The 17,566-nt window shown below is 52.3% G+C and overlaps 1 protein-coding gene across 2 annotated transcripts in view; it reads left to right on the top strand.

Annotated features, from left to right (window-relative positions):
• Positions 1 to 17,566, top strand: part of CPSF1 (cleavage and polyadenylation specific factor 1) — a 35,268-nt gene that overhangs the window by 11,486 nt on the left and 6,216 nt on the right. The window contains exons 11-30 of one of the 2 annotated variants that reach the window (XM_054985408.1): positions 1,192 to 1,279; positions 2,434 to 2,559; positions 2,885 to 2,936; positions 3,108 to 3,205; positions 3,469 to 3,543; positions 3,852 to 3,932; positions 4,392 to 4,487; positions 5,787 to 5,897; positions 6,756 to 6,897; positions 7,633 to 7,811; positions 8,343 to 8,479; positions 8,880 to 9,054; positions 9,153 to 9,359; positions 10,240 to 10,329; positions 10,449 to 10,592; positions 10,752 to 10,904; positions 11,117 to 11,233; positions 11,829 to 11,919; positions 13,062 to 13,146; positions 16,710 to 16,851. In XM_054985408.1, coding sequence (XP_054841383.1) covers positions 1,192 to 1,279; positions 2,434 to 2,559; positions 2,885 to 2,936; positions 3,108 to 3,205; positions 3,469 to 3,543; positions 3,852 to 3,932; positions 4,392 to 4,487; positions 5,787 to 5,897; positions 6,756 to 6,897; positions 7,633 to 7,811; positions 8,343 to 8,479; positions 8,880 to 9,054; positions 9,153 to 9,359; positions 10,240 to 10,329; positions 10,449 to 10,592; positions 10,752 to 10,904; positions 11,117 to 11,233; positions 11,829 to 11,919; positions 13,062 to 13,146; positions 16,710 to 16,851 — 2,389 coding nt within the window. Of the gene's footprint in view, positions 1 to 1,191; positions 1,280 to 2,433; positions 2,560 to 2,884; positions 2,937 to 3,107; positions 3,206 to 3,468; positions 3,544 to 3,851; positions 3,933 to 4,391; positions 4,488 to 5,783; positions 5,898 to 6,755; positions 6,898 to 7,632; positions 7,812 to 8,342; positions 8,480 to 8,879; positions 9,055 to 9,152; positions 9,360 to 10,239; positions 10,330 to 10,448; positions 10,593 to 10,751; positions 10,905 to 11,116; positions 11,234 to 11,828; positions 11,920 to 13,061; positions 13,147 to 16,709; positions 16,852 to 17,566 lie in introns of both variants that reach the window. The other variant, XM_054985407.1, reaches the window with a different exon arrangement.

Below are 17,566 nucleotides of genomic sequence, written 5' to 3'. Positions count from 1 at the left end.
GGTGGAGCTACTTCCATCTGGGGAGGTGGGTGTACGTTCACCCGCTCTGTTTGCCCAGTTGACGAGTGCTTCACACAGTGGGTGGAATGCTGTAGCAACTTGGTTGTCTGAACAGCTGCTACAACTGGCAGCCGAAACCTCCCCATCGAGCAGCGTGTCTCCTTAGCTCCCACGAAGGGGCTACTGCAAAAAAACAGTTCCTGAGAGGGAGAAAGTGTTTTCTGAACTTTCTCAGTGAGTGCAGTTTCTAGGATGGGTGGCATTTTCGGCACATGCTTGGACTGGTGCTGTCTGCCACAGCAGGGCTCGGTGAAAAGGGGAGGGGTGGCAAACCCCGTTACCATCTGGTATGTAAGAAAGGACAAGCCCACGGGGAATACAAAGAAACAATGCTTCACAAAGTGTTAAGTTTTTAAAGTGCCAGTGCTATATAATTCAAACATTCATACATATTTGTGCAACTCTTTCAGGAACAAGAATGAATCCATCATACAAAAAGTGCATTCATGAATATTGCAACATGTCCAGGTGTAGTAAAGTCAGTACAAATTTAAATCCTTGCATTGGTCTCTTTACCCTGGAATAGACGGCCGCCCAATCCGGTTGATGTAATGTGAGAATCTCCAAGCATATGGAACCAGAGGCAGTGCTCCCGTAGAAGAGGATACGAAATCTGTGGTTTCTAAGCTGGCCCCAGATCGGGCCTGAGGAGGATTTCTACATCTACCCCACCTCTGCGTTTGCTCTGTGCATGGAAAGGTCACCAGAAAGAAGTAAAGAGACCAATGCAAGGATTTGAATTTGTACTGGCTTTACTACACCTGGACATGTTGCAATATTCATGAATGCACTTTTTGTATGATGGATTCATTCTTGTTCCTGAAAGAGTTGCACAAATATGTATGAATGTTTGAATTATATAGCACTGGCACTTTAAAAACTTAAACACTTTGTGAAGCATTGTTTCTTTGTATTCCCCGTGGGCTTGTCCTTTCTTACATAACAGCAGGGCTTGGTGGCTGCTGCTTGTTATCCCCGTTGCCTGTTGGGCACCTGATCAGCCAAGCAGCTGAGAAGGAAGCCTTGGGTGGCGGTGCCTTGCAGGTCCAACTGACCGGCTTGACCAGCTCCAAACCTGATGACTCCCCTCACCCCCACGGCCTTTCTCTTTCTCTCTCCTTCCCTGCTTAGCTACGTGCTGACCCTCATCACCGATGGCATGCGGAGTGTCCGATCCTTTCATTTTGACAAGGCAGCAGCCAGCGTTCTCACCACTTGTGTAAGCTGTGTTCCACTGTGAAGTGGTGGGCGGCAGGTCCATGTGTCATTTGTGTGGCAGCTGTGACACTGGAACGGCTTTCCCGTTGTCGATCAGGCAGTGCGAGCGGGGGGAGAGGCATAGAGGTGTGCTAAGTGAGATGGGAATGCTCTGAAGGAACATAAGGCATCTTTTCCTAGGTGCAAGGCGGGCTTGGGGCAGCACAGTTCGCTGGAGCTTAAGTGACTGTGCCACGCTTAGCACGCAAGCCTTGCAGGGCAGAGTACAGGCACTTCACAGGTGGGGGCTGCCCGCTTCTGGATTTGGGGACTCAGTTTGGAAAATCAGAACATTCATGAATTGTATTGTATTGTCTATGTATTGTCGGAGGCTTTCACGGCCGGAGAACGATGGTTGTTGTGGGTTTTCCGGGCTGTATTGCCGTGGTCTTGGCATTGTAGTTCCTGACGTTTCGCCAGCAGCTGTGGCTGGCATCTTCAGAGGTGTAGCAATCTCTGTCTTTTGGTGCTACACCTCTGAAGATGCCAGCCACAGCTGCTAGCGAAACGTCAGGAACTACAATGCCAAGACCACGGCAATACAGCCCGGAAAACCCACAACAACCATCAAGAAAGACTCTGCTTGAATGGATATATTTTTGTTCTACTTGGTGCCGTTTTATGCATTATTTTGGAGGTTGCTGTTGCCAAAATTGGTGTCAGTGGCCAAATCAACATGACATTTATGTCAAACTTCCCATTCAGAGTTCCTTTTGTGTTGTGAGGGAGCAATCCTGCTTGAACATGTGGGTTTGTTTGTTTACTGTAGTTTAATAGTGCATTTGGGAATTGTTACCTCTCTCCGGTCTGCACATTGTGCCTGGAATATTGCCGTTGTGAAGATCCTTTCCTGGTGAGCCTCTGGCAGTTCCTCTAGGTCTAGATGTGATGCTGAATGTGGCCCAGGATTGTTGTGAGAATAAAATGGGGTCGTTCCAGGTATGCAGAGGTGAGAGGCAGGTGTGGGCTGTTGCGAGCGAAGGGGAACCAGGTTGCCCAGCAAGCAGCAGCTCCCCTGCTTTGTCCCTGGGCAGTCCCTGCCACCTTGTCAGGCTCTTCTGCCTCCTGCTCCTCCTTATCATCTGAATCTCTTGCCTTCTCCATCTTGGGTCTCAGATGGTCACCATGGAGCCTGGCTACCTTTTCCTGGGCTCGCGCCTTGGCAATTCGCTCCTCCTGAAATACACTGAAAAGCTCCAGGAGACCCCCATGAGCCTCACCAAGGACCCCACAGAGAAGCTGGTGAGCTCCGCTGGGATCTTGACATATCAAGAAGGAGGTTGTTTTGTATCAAGGGGCTCTTGCATGGCAGCAGCTCCTGCCCTGTCGGGCTGCATCCCCAGGGTCAGGCCTGATGTCAGAGAGAGTGGGGGTGGGGGTGGGGGGGGCGGCACCATCCACTGGGGTGCTGTGCAGGGCAAAAGCTGTTGGAGTGCAGAGCAGCTGGTGGGGCCGAGGGAGGAGGCTTTGGGGGCTTTTGCCTCTCAGGAGGGAGCTGCAGGAGCCTAGCGATGAGGGCTGAACGCCGTGGGAATGTCCTCAGCCGGCCTCCTCCTCTCACTTTCAGGAAGAACCTCCCATCAAGAAGAAACGGCTGGAGCAGTCCGTGAACTGGGCTGGTCTGTGGTTGCTACCATTCTGGGACCTGGGGGTGGGGGTGGGGGCTTGGGGGGGTGCACATCGTGTCTTGGTTCCAGCAAAGAGGTGCAGGTTGCACTTCCCCCCAGTAACCACGGAGAGCCTGGTCTTATGCTAATTATGCCATTTTGTTACTATACATATGGCCACAGGGGGAAAGTCAGTCCCACCACAGGATGAGGTGGATGAGATTGAGGTGTACGGCAGCGAAGCCCAGTCTGGAACTCAACTTGCCACCTACTCGTTTGAGGTACCGTGTGGCTTTCTTCTCTCCGTGGGCACAATGCTTATGTGTGGCCTCCTCGCCCTCTCCGCTGTTTCCTGGGGGAGGGGAAGACAGAACAAATGGGATTTGGTTCCTGGGTGTCCTTCCCTTCCTTCTGCCTACAAGGAGGAGGAGCCTGGCATTCCTGGTTCTCACTCCCCAGCCTGAGCTCTTTCTCACCCAGGGACCTCTCCTTGTCTTTGGTGTTTCTTCCTCTTCCTCCTTCCTCCCCTCCCCAACAATGACAGGTGTGTGACAGCATCCTGAACATCGGTCCTTGTGCCAATGCTGCCATGGGTGAGCCTGCTTTCCTCTCCGAGGAGGTGCGTACACTGGTCGTTGGCTGCCGTCTGGGTGGGACCCCCTCAGAGTACCTGAATGGATGCACAAGAAGGCCTGCTTCTCTCAGCCTTTGCACACCAGGGCAGGAATCAAGCTCTGGAGAGAAGGCAGAGTGCAGGACGTGTGGGTGGGAAGGTGGTGGTGGTGGGGGGGGGGCTCCAGGGGTGTGCGTTTCCTGCCCTTCTCAGAGTTTCTAGTGGCCCAGAAGACCGTCCAGAGGACTCTGCCTGGAACTGAGGCGGGCAACTTCCTTTCAGGCCTGCTTCTAAGAGTGGCTCTCTCATTTCAGTTCCAGAATAGCCCAGAGCCTGACCTAGAGATTGTGGTGTGCTCTGGCTATGGCAAGAATGGTGCTCTCTCCGTTCTGCAGGTGAGTGAGTGCGTGGCTGGGGAGGGGTGTGCAGGAGTGCGCTGTGCGAAGGCCTGCATCGGTGAGGAGAGTCCGGCGCAAGTCCGGTGCCAGTGCCCGATCAGCAGCGCTGCCTAGGCTTACCGGGGCTGCCCTCGAGATCATTGGTGCAGCCTGTAAACACCTGGGGACGAGGGGCGGGGGCAGATGGCTGACCCCAGGGTGACTTGTCTTCTTTGCGGGCAGGTAGTTCTTTCTGGAAAGAGTGGCATGAGAGGGATGAGAAAATAGTGTGCAGATCTGGCATTTCACATAGGACAGTTTTTTGTGCAGGGAAATCTCATGTATACTTTAGAAAGTACAAGAAGTGCACGTGGTCCGGGGGGGGGGGGGTGCGTGGCTTTCTTTCTAGAAGAGGTCACCAGCTCAGGAAAATCCACCTCCCGCAACGCGGTCCTCGCTTCCCTCTTTCTGCAACAGAAAAGCATCCGCCCTCAGGTGGTGACCACCTTTGAGCTTCCAGGCTGCTATGACATGTGGACAGTGATCTCGCCCCAGAGGAAAGAAGAGGTGGCTGTAAGTCTGGGTGCCGTCCCCAAGGGCACAGAAGGGGACGTGGAGCTGGCCTCTCTTGTGGCAGGCAAGGCCACCCTTGGCTAAGCTCCCCCTCTTCTCGACTGGAGTAGAAGCAGAGGCGAGCGGGTGGGGAGGGGAGATGCACCACTTCCCCTTTCCTTCTCCCTCTTTTGGCCCTGTGGCCCTTCATGCCCAGGGAGGCGCTGCTCTAGCAGGGCTCTCTCTGAGGACGGGGGTATTGGTGAGTTTTGTGCTTGCCTGTGCCAGTCAGCCCCTGTCCAAGCCAGGGTGGGTCTGCGGGCTCCTGTGCTTCCTGACAAAAATGGGTGTTCTGCAGCCCAGGTTCCCTGCAGTCAGGAGGTGCAGCTGCGTTGCCCAGAAAAGGGCAGAAGAGGCAGGTTCCTAGCAGGCATGCCTAATAATTGGAAGAGCCCTGTTGGACCTGACAAAGAGTTGTCTCTTTTTTAGCACCCTTTCCAATAGTGGTCAGCTAGATATTCCTGGGAAGGCGGGAGTGTCGTCCTTCAAACTGGTATGCAGGACTGCTCTGCCCCTGAACATTGAGGTTCTGCTTAGCTCTCTCTTGTCCTGCTGTTCCAAAGTGGGCGGGGGGGGGGGAGATCCAGAGCTCCCGGGTGTTTATGGGCAATGGAATCTGACCTAAGCCAGTCCTGCTCTGTAAGGTTGACCAGCAGACCTAGCCAATCCCACGTGAAGCTCCATCTCTGATGTCAGAGGCTTCTGTTACGAATCAGAAAATTATTACAGGATGGCCCCGCCCTTTTAATGGCTCTTTACTTTCATGGTACAAAAACGGAATCTGGCCCATGCCGGTTGTCTATTGTCAAAGAAGGATTGAGGTGGCCAGGTAGTCCCAGTGTGGAATGGGCAGACAAAGTTTCCACGTAAACCTCCAGGGTCCGAGAACCCAGACTGAATCTAGGGCTTCTGGCACAATTGTGAATCCATCCAACAGAAATTTGCCAGATCCAGGACTGGGCAGATTTTTGGTCTGAGGCTGGCATTGGCCCCCCCTCACTATCGAAGGCTTTGAGGTGCATGCTGGATGGCACTAGGAAGCAGGAAGTGGGCGGAGACCAAGATGTGACCTGCTCCGCCACTCTTCAGGGCCCTCTGCCCCTGAGCTGCTGAGCCTTTTTTTCAGGAGCACAGTTAGCCCTGACAGGCTTGGGAGGCCAGATTCCGGACCCTGGCAGGTTCCCAGTTTAACGTACAGATCCCCTCATCAAAGGTGATGGCTTTGTACGCTGCCAGCCTCTTAATCTTTTCCCCCAGCAGGAAGAAGAGGCTAAAGAGGAAAATGCAGAGAAAGAGCCAACTTTGCCAGAGCCCGAGGATGATGGGAAGCGACACGGCTTCCTCATTCTCAGCCGCGAAGACTCCACCATGGTGAGTGCCGGGAAAGAGTGTGCCTGGACATGCTGGGCTGGCTTGGGGTGGCTGTGCATTCTTGGGGCAGATTGGCTTAGAGGCTGGAGCACAGATAGCTGGGGAGTGCACAGCTTTGCCAGGCAAGTGGAGTAGAGGGAAGAAACAACGTGTTCCCCTCCCCCTTGGCTCCAGCTACAAAACACTAAGATGGGTGCAGAGAAGGAAGCTCTAAATGAGAGACGGTGAAGCATAGGAAGATAAAAAAGCCCTGCTGGATCAGACCCAAACTGGTCCACCTGACCTAGCCTCCTGTTTCCCACAGTGGCCAGCCAGGTGTCCCAGAAGAGCCACAAGCAGAGGCCCAGATTACAAAGCCGCTCCCTCTATCCGCCTCCAAAAAACTTGCACTCAGAGGCACACTGCTTCTGAACATGATAGGTTCTGTTTAACTGTGGACCCTCCTCCTCCATGAATTTGTCTAATCTCCCCTTTAAAGCCATCTAAACTAGTGGCCATCTCTAGGGCTGTGCCAGTGAATTCCACAAGTTAATTATGCATTGTTTGAAGAAGTACGTCCTTTTGGCTGTCCTGAATCTATTGCTTGGCAATCTCAACAGGTGTCCTCCAGTTCTAGTACTTGGGAGTATATTAACTTTCTTCTCCCCATGCCCTGTTTTATAAACTGCTTTCCTGACCCCATCTGGATACATGTGTGTGACAAAGGTGTGTCTGAATGGGTCATCCACAAGGCGTTTTGTCTCCAGTTTCATGTTTGAGTCTTGCTTGTGGGAATGTCTCCAGGAAAGGCAGCCAGATGGCCATATATTTCCGTGCCTGTCCTGTGCTGACCCCTTCCCTTGATCTTTGCCTCTTCAGATCCTGCAAACTGGCCAGGAAATCATGGAGCTGGACACCAGTGGCTTTGCCACGCAGGGGCCCACCGTGTACGCTGGCAACATTGGCGAGAACCGTTACATTGTCCAGGTGTCTCCCTTGGGCATCCGCCTGCTGGAAGGAGGTGGGTGCCACCCGGTTCTCTGGCTCTACCTTCAGGGCAGCTCTTCCAGGATAAATCTCCTGTCCTGGAAATGAGCCCATAGAAGAAGGGACGGCTCCATCGTAATGGTCAGGAAAGATGAGAACATCAAATTTTGGTGCTGTAGGGTCTACTGGACTTAGGCAGAAAGAGGCGTATTGCAGTGTGGTTAGCTACTGGTTGGGCACGAAGGTCAGGGCAGATAAAGACCTGCTGTCAGGGCTCTGCCAGTTAGGTCCCCAGTTACGTCACTGCGGACACTTCAGGAGTCCAGTTAAAGTTTCTTTGTTAGAGATCCATCAGTATCAGGGCACTCAGACTACAGCATTGGCAGAAGTGATGTAAAGGGGTAAAGCAACAGTTACAGGGCAAGGTTCCCGCCCTGGGATAAGGACCATTAGAATTTAGACGCACAGGGCCTAGAAGGAGGGATGGGGAAGGCAAGGATGAGCTCATTTCATGTCTCAGGGAGATACGGCTCCAACCAGCACTCCAAGGACACTTTCCCAGGCCAGTCGAGAAAGTGAAAGTAGCCACCTGGAAGATAAGCGATTCACAGCTACACTTTTAGACAGCTACACAGATATTTCTTTACACATTCTCGGTACAGAGTATGTGGTACAGAGAATACGGTACAGAGTATAATAGACACACATGGCAGATAAGCAGGGCGCATCTGACACCTGCTTTCCATCGAACTGTGGCTCTGCCTTGCAGTGGACCAGCTGCATTTCATCCCTGTGGATCTCGGCTCGCCAATCGTGCACTGTGCTGTGGCTGACCCCTACGTGGTGATCATGAGCTCTGAGGGGCAGGTCACGATGTTTGTGCTGAAGAGTGACACCTACGGGGGCCGGACACACCGCCTCACCTTGCAGAAGCCACAGTTGCACCACGTGAGTAGGGGCTCCAAGCACGAGGAGGAATTGGTAATGGTTGTTGAGGGGGGAAGGCGTGATCATCAGAGGCTTGGTGCTGTGCATACCAAGGCTTGATTGCACTGTTAAACACAACATGTGACACGTGGCGCAGATGTCAGCATCTCAAGCACCTTTTGTTTGTTTGAAGTTTCTAACCTGTATCATTGGTTGCAAAGAGAAACAACTTGCCAGATTGCAGAGTTGTGGTGATGAACCCATCTGCACGGGCCTTTTTTCCTTTCCCTATAAATAAACATCACCCAAAGTATGCAAATTTGTTTGAATTGCATAGATTATTTTGGACTCTGCCTTTGGATATTTTAGAAAGAATACACAATTTCCTCATATCTTGGGTTGACCTCACCTGTGCAGGTGGGATGTTGGATTTAAAAGCTGGCTTTCATCTTGCGTACCAAATTCTGCATCGGTTTCCACATAGCTCAGTAAATGTGGGAAACTACCTGGTCTTCTCCCTTATGCTGATCCATTCTGTTGTCATCCCACCAGCAATCGAAGGTGATCGCGCTCTGTGTATATCGGGACGTCAGTGGGATGTTCAGCACAGAGAGCCACTCGAGCAGCTCACGGGATGAGCTTTCCTTAAGGAGCCAGTCAGAAACAGAGACGCCCATCCAGGACATCAGGTAGGGCTTCGGGGCACAGTTAAGACCTCTTCCTTTCTTGGGGCACAATGTGACGGTTGAACTCGGCCAGGAGAAGGTAGGAGAGAATGGCACGACCTCTTTAGATACTCAGTGAATCTGAGAGTCTCTGGGATTGAGGAAAGCAGTGGGATAAAAATGTACCTGCTGTTGTGCTCCCTCCTAGGCATCCAGGTTCAGTCTTGGAACATTTTTCGGTTCCAGGCCTCAGCCTTGAAGCATAAATTCCATCTTTTGACAGATCTGGAACTGGGCGATACGGCCTTGAGTCCCACATGCCAACTCTGCTGTGAACGGGCCTGCCCCCCTTGGGTGGTGAATGGTTAGGCTTTGCAGCAGATCTGGGCCTTCCCACAGTAGTTTTTTCCCCCATCTTACACAGCAACACAGTGGATGATGAGGAAGAGATGCTTTATGGGGATTCCAGCATGCTGTTCAGCCCTAGCAAAGAGGAGCCACGCCGCTACAGCCTGCCGTCAGCTGACAAGGATCTCCACCAGTACAAGGCTGAGCCCACGCACTGGTGTGTGTTGGTACGGGAAAATGGTGCCATGGAGGTAAGGGGCCTGTACAGCGCCGAGGGAGTAGGCAGCTCCTCCGTTGGGTCCCTGCTGGGCTGCTGCTGCTGCCACCACCTGCGTCTCTTTCCCTGCAGATCTACCAGCTGCCCGAATGGCGCCTGGTCTTCCTGGTGAAGAACTTCCCAATGGGGCAGCGGGTGCTGGTGGACAGCTCCTTTGGGCAACCTGCCACCCAGGGGGAAGCCAGAAAGGAGGAGGTGCTGCGTCAGACCGAGATGCCGCTGGTCAAGGAGGTGCTGCTGATAGCCCTGGGAAACCGGCAAAGTCGCCCATACTTACTGGTGAGTTCCGAGAGTGACCTTCTGGCTTAGAATCATTCAAATATCTGGGCAAGGATTGTGGACTTCTAACACCAGCCAAAGAATGGGTGTCAGTTATATAAACATGCCATCCTCTTTACATGCTTAATTGCTGCTCCCAAGAGCCAGTATTACAAGAGGGGTCCAGCCCTATCCTCACCCAGGAGAACTGAGACTGGTTGCTGCTAAGTTAGAAATGGCTAGCTTTGCTTTTGATCTTCCCCGCTCAGGGTCGAGAGGAGGCAGCTGCTTGAGAGCCCCCGGGCCCTTTCCTTGGGGCCTGTCGGTCACTCCCTGGGCCTGAATTCTCCCACACTCTCATGACCTAGTGAGAGGGAGGCATTCACCATCTTCCTCTATCCGCTCTGGCTTCAGGGCCCGGGTCTTCTGTTTTCTGTTCTGGCTTCCACCTCACCAGGGGGAACCCAACCCACTGGGGAGGAGCTTCTGATGGGGAGCTGGGGCTAAGAGTAGCGGCTCACCCAAGGCCACCTGCTGAGCTCATGGCAGGAGTGGGATTCAGTCCAGCAGAGTGCAGGTTCGCAGCTCAGCCACTTCGCCACTGTGCGTCAGCAGCTCTAGAGAGAAGCTCAGTCTCCTGGGTATGTGGGGGAGAGGTGCAGGATGTGAGCCAGCACTGGGGTGCTTCTTGCGGCCTGTGGGAGAGGACCCGGGAGCTGGAATGCTGCTTGGTGGATCTTCCGCTGTTCCCCTGCCCAACACTTGCAGTTGTGTGCGGGACTGGAAGGGCCTTTGGGGACCGCCGTTCTGCTCCAGGCATCAACTCTACCCCCGTGACCTGAATCCAGAGAGCCCAAGGGACAGGGCGGTACTTAATTTTTTCCCCTCTTCCTCTTGGTAGGTCCATGTCGATCAGGAACTGCTCATCTATGAAGCTTTTAACCATGACTCTCAGATGGGCCAGAGCAACCTGAAAGTGCGCTTCAAGAAGGTAACAACAATAGCCACCTGCTTGGGAGCCTCGCCTCTTTCCCAGGGGCAGCATCCTTTGCTGATGTCCACCAGCCCCTCTTGCCTGCTGCTCATGGCCGTCCTTTGCCTTCCAACCAGGTTCCCCACAACATTAACTTCCGGGAGAAGAAGCCCAGGCCGTCCAAGAAGAAGACAGAGAGTGCGGGTGGGGAGGAGTCAGGCGGTGGCCGGGGGCGGGTGGCCCGCTTCCGCTACTTTGAGGACATCTACGGCTACTCCGGGGTGAGGCTTTCGCTGGAGGTGTGGGGGGGGGGCAGAGCAAAGCATCAAGGGGAGGAGAGAGGCCCAGGGAAGCGCATCTCAGGGGAGGCTCTGCTTCCAGGGGAAGGAGGGATGCTGGCTTCCACAGGCCTGAACCAGGGATTTTCCTTTTGTTTCCAGGTGTTCATCTGTGGCCCCTCTCCACACTGGCTGCTGGTAACATCTCGGGGGGCCCTGCGCTTGCACCCAATGACCATTGATGGCCCAATTGAGTCCTTTGCCCCCTTTCACAATGTCAATTGCCCCAAGGGCTTTCTCTACTTCAACCGGCAGGTATGTCAGGCTTGGCGGGTCTGGGCTCCCCCTGGCCCTTCATGGGTCATTGGCCCCCTGTCATGGGCTGCCTTATTTTTTTAAGCAATGTTGATTTGTAACCTGCCTCGTGGCTGGGTTTGAGGCAGCCTGTTACGTGCCTGGGAGGAGGGGGGAGCAGATCGGTGAGGGCCTTGTGAAGAAGCAGGCCCTGAGGGTGTTCTGTGCTGCAGGGGGAGTTGCGCATCAGTGTCCTGCCTGCCTACCTCTCCTACGATGCGCCGTGGCCTGTCCGGAAGATTCCTCTGCGCTGCACCGCACACTATGTCGCCTATCACGTTGAGTCCAAGGTACTCTGACTCTGTCTTGTCTGTCTGCGTATCCATCCTGTTACATCCATGCCGTACTGAGCAAGGTATAGGGGCTTCTCCAGCTTCGTTCAAGTCACCTGGGACCTACAGGCCTGTAGGATGATCATAAAGTGGTTGCTGCACTCCTGCCTTCCCACTGCTCTGTGTCATCTAGTTATTTATTGGATTTTTTAATCTACTCTGCCTGTAAACAGGCTCAGAGCAGATTACAACATGAATAAATAAATTGCAATAAAACAGCATTGAAATCATAAAATACAGCCGGCAATACATTTGGACGGCAACCCAAGTTGCTCGACCCCCATCCAAAAACATTCCACAGCTGTGAAAACAAAGGCAAGTGGGTTGTTGCCTCACTGGGATCTACGTGTCCTGTTAACATAGACTGTCTCCTGTCAAAACCCACAAGAATTTCTTTTGTGGACAAAATGACAAACTATTCTTTTGCAGATCGGGAATCTTGAGTTCTCTGTGGGGTGCCAATATGGAGCTTGCCACGGAGCATTCTTAGTGTATCCCCTGTGGGCTCAGCGGCCTATCCCACTTCCCTGAATAGATTTGCTTGTCCTGGTAGGTCTATGCCGTGGCCACCAGCATCAACAATGCTTGCAGTCGAATCCCTCGGATGACAGGAGAGGAGAAGGAATTTGAGACCATTGAGCGAGGTGCGTGAGCTTGCAGATAGCAGTTACGTTTATTAAGATATTTATACTCTGGGATTTTTGCCTAAGACTAGGCAAAACTTTGTCACATCGTTCCCCCCCCCCGCCCCGCTATTTTATCATCACAACAGCAACCCTGTGAGGTAGGTTCAAATGAGAGAGAGTGGCTGACTAAAGGTTGCTCAGCAAACCTAAGTGGCAGAGTTGGGGGTTCAAACCTGTATCGTTAGAGTCTACTACTCTGACCACTGCACTGCACTGCACGGTCTCTCTGGGAAGCTCAATCAGATTCAGATTCAAGGTTTTGGTACTAACCTATAAAGCCCTATGTGGACTGGGACCAGCGTATCTGCGAGACCACCTCTTCCCGTATGGGCCCCAGAGGACGCTCCGATCAAGGGATAAACGACTATCGGTGGTCCCTGGCCCCAGGGAGGCCTGCCTAGCCTCAACCAGAGCCAGGGTCTTTTTGGTCCTGGCTCCAACATGGTGGAACTCTGTCTCATTAGACCAGGGTCTGGCAGGATTTACTATCCTTCTGCCGGGCCTGTAAGACGGAGATGGTCCACCAGGCATATGGTTGAGGCTGGGCTAGGCTGCCACTGGCCGAACAGAATAGAACAGAGGAAATCAGAGCCCTCCCCATTAGAGGCATCCACCATCTAGTCTTTTTAAAGTTATAGTAGGCGGTAGATCAATCGATTACCTCCTATTGTTCAAGTGCTGCTGTTTTATATTTTCTAAATATTTATATTGGACTGTGTTATTGTTATTTTAAAGTGTAAATTATATTGTAATGTTTTATTTGAATGTCTTCCGCCCTGAGCCTGCCTTTGCCAGGAGGGCGGAATAAAAAACCGAAAACAAAATAAATAAATAAATTCTCTGAAGAGTCATTCCTGGGGGGTGGGTTTTTTTGCCAACCCTACTCAGAACTTTTAAGCCCCTTTTGGCCAGGAAGGACCTTTGTGTCGAGGAGTTCCCTGTTGTGCTGGGCATGTCTTCAGATGGGTTACTGAGAAGCAGGAAAAGTGGGTATCTCTGCCCCGATCTGCTGAAGGGGCGCTCAGTGGGTGCACTCCGGGCTCCCTCTTTCAGCTGGGCCAGTTGGTGAGCACAGCTCTCCTCTTTCTCCCCTCCTCCAGATGATCGCTACATCCACCCTTTGCAGGAGGCCTTTTCCATTCAGCTGATCTCTCCAGTGAGCTGGGAGACGATCCCAAACACCAGGTGAGAAGCACTGGAAGGGTGCTCAGCCCTGGGGCTCAGGGTAGCCAGATCTGCTCAACAGCAGGGGCGGGTTGTGTCCTCACTGAGACTGGAGGAGACAGGGGAGAGAATGTCATGTGTCCGGATGACTCTGGTCAGGCCTGATTCAGATACAGGTGTGCACTTAAGATGTCAGGAGCATCTAGTTAGCTTTCCCAAATCAAATCAAGAGGTATGCCACAAATAACATCTTAGGTTCGCTACCAGGTATTGTACACAAGTAATACAATTATGACGTCTTTGCTTTCGTTCTGAGTCTTTTTTATTACAATATAATTTTTCAGTAATATCAACTAACAGAAAATCATACCATCTTACTATATAACTGAGTAAGCGTGTTTCAGACAACTCACTTTATACCCTGGTGCACCACCAGAGGGTGCTGCTGCAGAGGAAAGCCCAGGTAACTCACCATATCGCTCCAGAAAATATGCTGTGGTGGGAAGTCCAGGCAGGGAACAGGAGCAGAGCAGGTGGCAATGCGCTCCCCGTGCCTTAACCCAGCTGGTATTAGGTGCCGAGCAGGTGCAATGCCCCCCCCACCTTAACCTAGCTGATATTAGAAGCGGAGCAGGTGGCAATGCCCTCCCCGCACCTTAACCCAGCTGGTATTAGGTGCAGAGCAGGTGGCAATACCCGCCCCCTTCAGCCAGCTGGGATCAGGAGCGGAGCAGGTAGCTATGCCCACTCTCTGCCTTAACCCAACTGGTATTAGGAGCAAAGCAGGTGGCAATGCCCACCCCCATCTTATCACAACTGGCATTAGGGACAAGAAGTGGAACAGGTGGAAATGCCCACCTCCTTCAATCTATTGGAATAAGGCACTGAGCAGGCAGCAATGCCCAGCCCATCTTCACTCTGTCGGAATCAGGAGCCAAGCAGGCAGCAATCTCTACACCCCTTCAACCTGCCAGAATCAGGAGCAGAGAAAGTGGCAATGCTCACACCCCCTTCACCCAGGTGGGATCAGGAACGGAGCATGTAGCAACGCCCGCTGCCTGCCTTCACCTGTCGGAATACGGCGAGGAGCAGAAAGTAGTGCTTGCTCCTCCCTTCACCAAGCAAGGAACAGGTGACAATGCCCACCCCCCTTCACCCAGGTGGGATCAGGCTTGGAGCAGGCAGCCATTCCTGCCCTCCTTCACCTAGCTGTAATGAGGCACAGAGCAGAAGGCAATGCCTGTTTCCCCTTCACTCATCTGGGGTCAGGAGTGGAGCAGGTGTCAATGCCTGCCCCCCCTTACCCGGCCTGTATCAGACATGTAGCAGGTAGCAAAGCCCACCACCCCTTCATGTTGCTGAGATCAGGTGAGCAGGTGGCAATGCCCACCCCACTCCTTCACCGGCCAGGATCAGTGATGGAGGAGGAGGGAATGCCTGCCTGCCCGCTCTCCCCTTTCTAGAGCCCATTGTATTTTTTACCACAACGGGTTTTGTTTCTCGTCATCACTAATTTAATATTTATTTTTAACTGTATCCCCCCCCCTTAGGGTTTGAATGGTTGGGACCATTTATTTAGCTCTCCATCTATGATAAAATATTTTTACTTGCCTGTGACCTGGCTAGAAGCCTAACACAAGCAGCTTGGGAAGCTGCCTGGGCAAACATGTCTGCAGAGGCAATGCCCTCAGTTTGCACATTTGAGCCTTTCTGGTGTGCGAGCCAATAGATAAGCTCAGCATCAGGATACAGGGTTTTTATAGCACCCATTTCTTCTTGCTGATGTGTACAATGAGTTTGTGTTTGCTGTTCATGAACCCATTTGACATCCAGTCTGATAAGTCCTTGTTGTAGGCATTAACCATATAGATAAGAGTCTGAATCTGTCAATATAGGCAGCTTCTTGTTTCTTGGCATCTTGCAAGGTGATGAAAAGTTGCCTCTTCGGCAAACTGAGGTGTATGGTTCCCAAAGGATAACTGCCGTTGCCTGGTTATTTCTAAAGAACCAGTGGTAGACGGCGACTCCAGCTTGTCAAGCCCTCTTTGGGTCTTGAGTAACTCTGGTTGCCAATCCCTTGGTATAGTGTGTCATCTCATATTGGTCAAGCGGGTATTTACTGAGCGTAGGGGAGTGAACTTCTTGTTCTTCCTGTACAAAGGATAAAAGATACGGCGAAGCTCCTGATTTTGCCACCTGTAAGAGCTTTATTTTCAGGATTTCAAATCTGACTCAAGTGACATGTAAAACTGTGAGTTCACGTATAGCTAGTCTTTGTAAGATGTTGAAGCGTGGCCAGGTCAGATTTGATGATTATAAACATAACTTAAGCTGTGTCTGATGCTTTTAAAACAGCCCATTTTATTAAAGGCAGCAGTTTTTGTATTCTGTTGAAGTTGCGTTCAGCCTTGAATATATATATATATGATAAGAAACAAAGTGGCTACGTTTCTGTGTAACTTTTTGAAGCTTTTAGGAGCCATTATTCTGAGCAGCTTCTGTGCAAATTGTTTCTTAATTTCATTGTAAGAAATAGTAATAAAAAACCAGGATCCAGCCCTTCCACCTCAGCAATGTCTAACTCATATTCTTGTGCATTTATCAAAAGTTGGATATTATGTGGTGGGTTCCCCCTCATTGGCAGTCTTCAAGGAGCTGCTGGACAAATCCTTGTCGGGGACGCTTTAGGCTGTTCCTGCATTGGGCAAGAGGCTGGACTAGATGGTCTGTAAGACCCCCTTCCAACTCTATGAATCGTATGCTTTTGTGTATCGTGGCAGAGAGCCACAAAAAATCTCTTGAGAGAAAAATCAAAGGACCCCTAGAAGCATCATGAATCGGGTCTGCAGTGCAAGGGAGGAACTGGCAAAATTACCCCTCAACCGGTGGAGCTTGTGGGATCCAACCCTATTAGAACATTAACGGTGGTTATCATAAACCTTATAAGCCCTCTGAGCATTCGAATGCTCAGGTAGAGGGAGTGGCAAGCAGTCCCGGCTTGGAATGTTTTGTTCACTCCCGTTAATCAGTGCTCAGTTCTCGTGGCCCTTTCTGACATGCCCAGGGTAATGCCAATAGTCACCTTGGGGTCAAATAGCAATTTTCCCAGGCCAGTTTAGCTAGGGATCCTGACAGTGTTTTGCCATCTTCTGGGCATGGAGCAGGGGGCACTGGAGGTGTGTGTGGGGGAGGTGGTGAATTTTGTGCATTGTGCAGGGGGTTGGACTAGGTGACCCTGGAGTTCTGTCCCAACTGTATGATTCTGTGATTTATTTTCCACCCTTTGGGACAATTTAACACCCACTCAGAGCGGTTTACAACGTCATTATTATCCCCATAGCAGACACTGGTGGGGCTGAGAGAGCTCTGAAAGGAGCTGTGAGTCACCCAGCTGGCTTCGAGTGGAGGTGTGGGGAACCAAACCCGGTTCTCCAGATTAGAGTCCTGCTGCTTTTAACCACCACACCAAAACGTTGCTCAGTCGGTGCCCAGCAGGTGCGGCAGGGAAGTTTCGGCTGAGTCCCGCCACCTGTGGGCAGAGAGATGAGGGCGGCTCTGACCAGGTGACTTCTTTCCCCTTGCAGGATTGACCTGGAGGAGTGGGAGCACGTCACCTGCATGAAGACAGCGTCTCTGAAGAGCGAGGAGACAGTGTCGGGGCTGAAGGGCTATATTGCTGTGGGCACCTGCCTCATGCAGGGGGAGGAGGTCACCTGCCGGGGCCGGGTGAGTGCAGCCAGGGGCGGCGAATCCCTGCCCTGCTGGGCGTGTGGGTGGCGCTTTCTGGATGTCACGGCGGTCACGTTGTCGGGAGCCTTGCAAGTGCCTTGTAAGCGAGGCCGCGATGGGTATCCCCCCACCCCCCCAAAGCTGCCAGATGCTGCTGTTCTTCCAAGCTCCTCTCCATTCAAACCCTGCGCAAGGTGGGTCTGTCAGGGATCTTTCCAAACCTGGTTCCTTTTGTGCCACCCACCCACTCCCAGTTTCCTCAGTGAGGCAATACTAGTTCACTTCTGTATTTTTAAAATGTGAGCTTTGCTGGCAGCCTCTGCCTGGAGATTCCTAATGACCCATCCCCCGCTCGGGAACAGGTCCAGTGGGATTGGTCCTCGCAGCGTCCGAGGGAGGGGGCAGAATCCTGGGTGCACATTCCACTCTCTCGCCCTTTGCACTTGCCCCCCCTCCCTTGCTTGGGCTGCTGGTGCCGGCTCCCCCCTCCCTCTTCTGCTTTGCTTCTTCAAGACAACTGACGATGTCTGGAGAGAAGACCCAGGATTGGGTCAAGCAGAGCGTTTTACGCTCCATCACGGGAATTCCCCCCGGCCTTCCTCGCTAGGAGGCTGTTCTGCAGAGCCTAGTGCCGCCTCTCCAGCCAGTCCTGCAGGTTTTGGGACTGGAATTTGGCAGGACCCCTGAAGCTCCACTGGCCTCCAGCCTTCTT

Source organism: Eublepharis macularius, chromosome 7 (assembly GCF_028583425.1).
Source record: "Eublepharis macularius isolate TG4126 chromosome 7, MPM_Emac_v1.0, whole genome shotgun sequence".
NCBI lineage: Eukaryota > Metazoa > Chordata > Lepidosauria > Squamata > Eublepharidae > Eublepharis > Eublepharis macularius.
The sequence above is the reverse complement of the archived record's forward strand: the minus strand, read 5'-3'. Positions and strand labels throughout refer to the sequence as shown.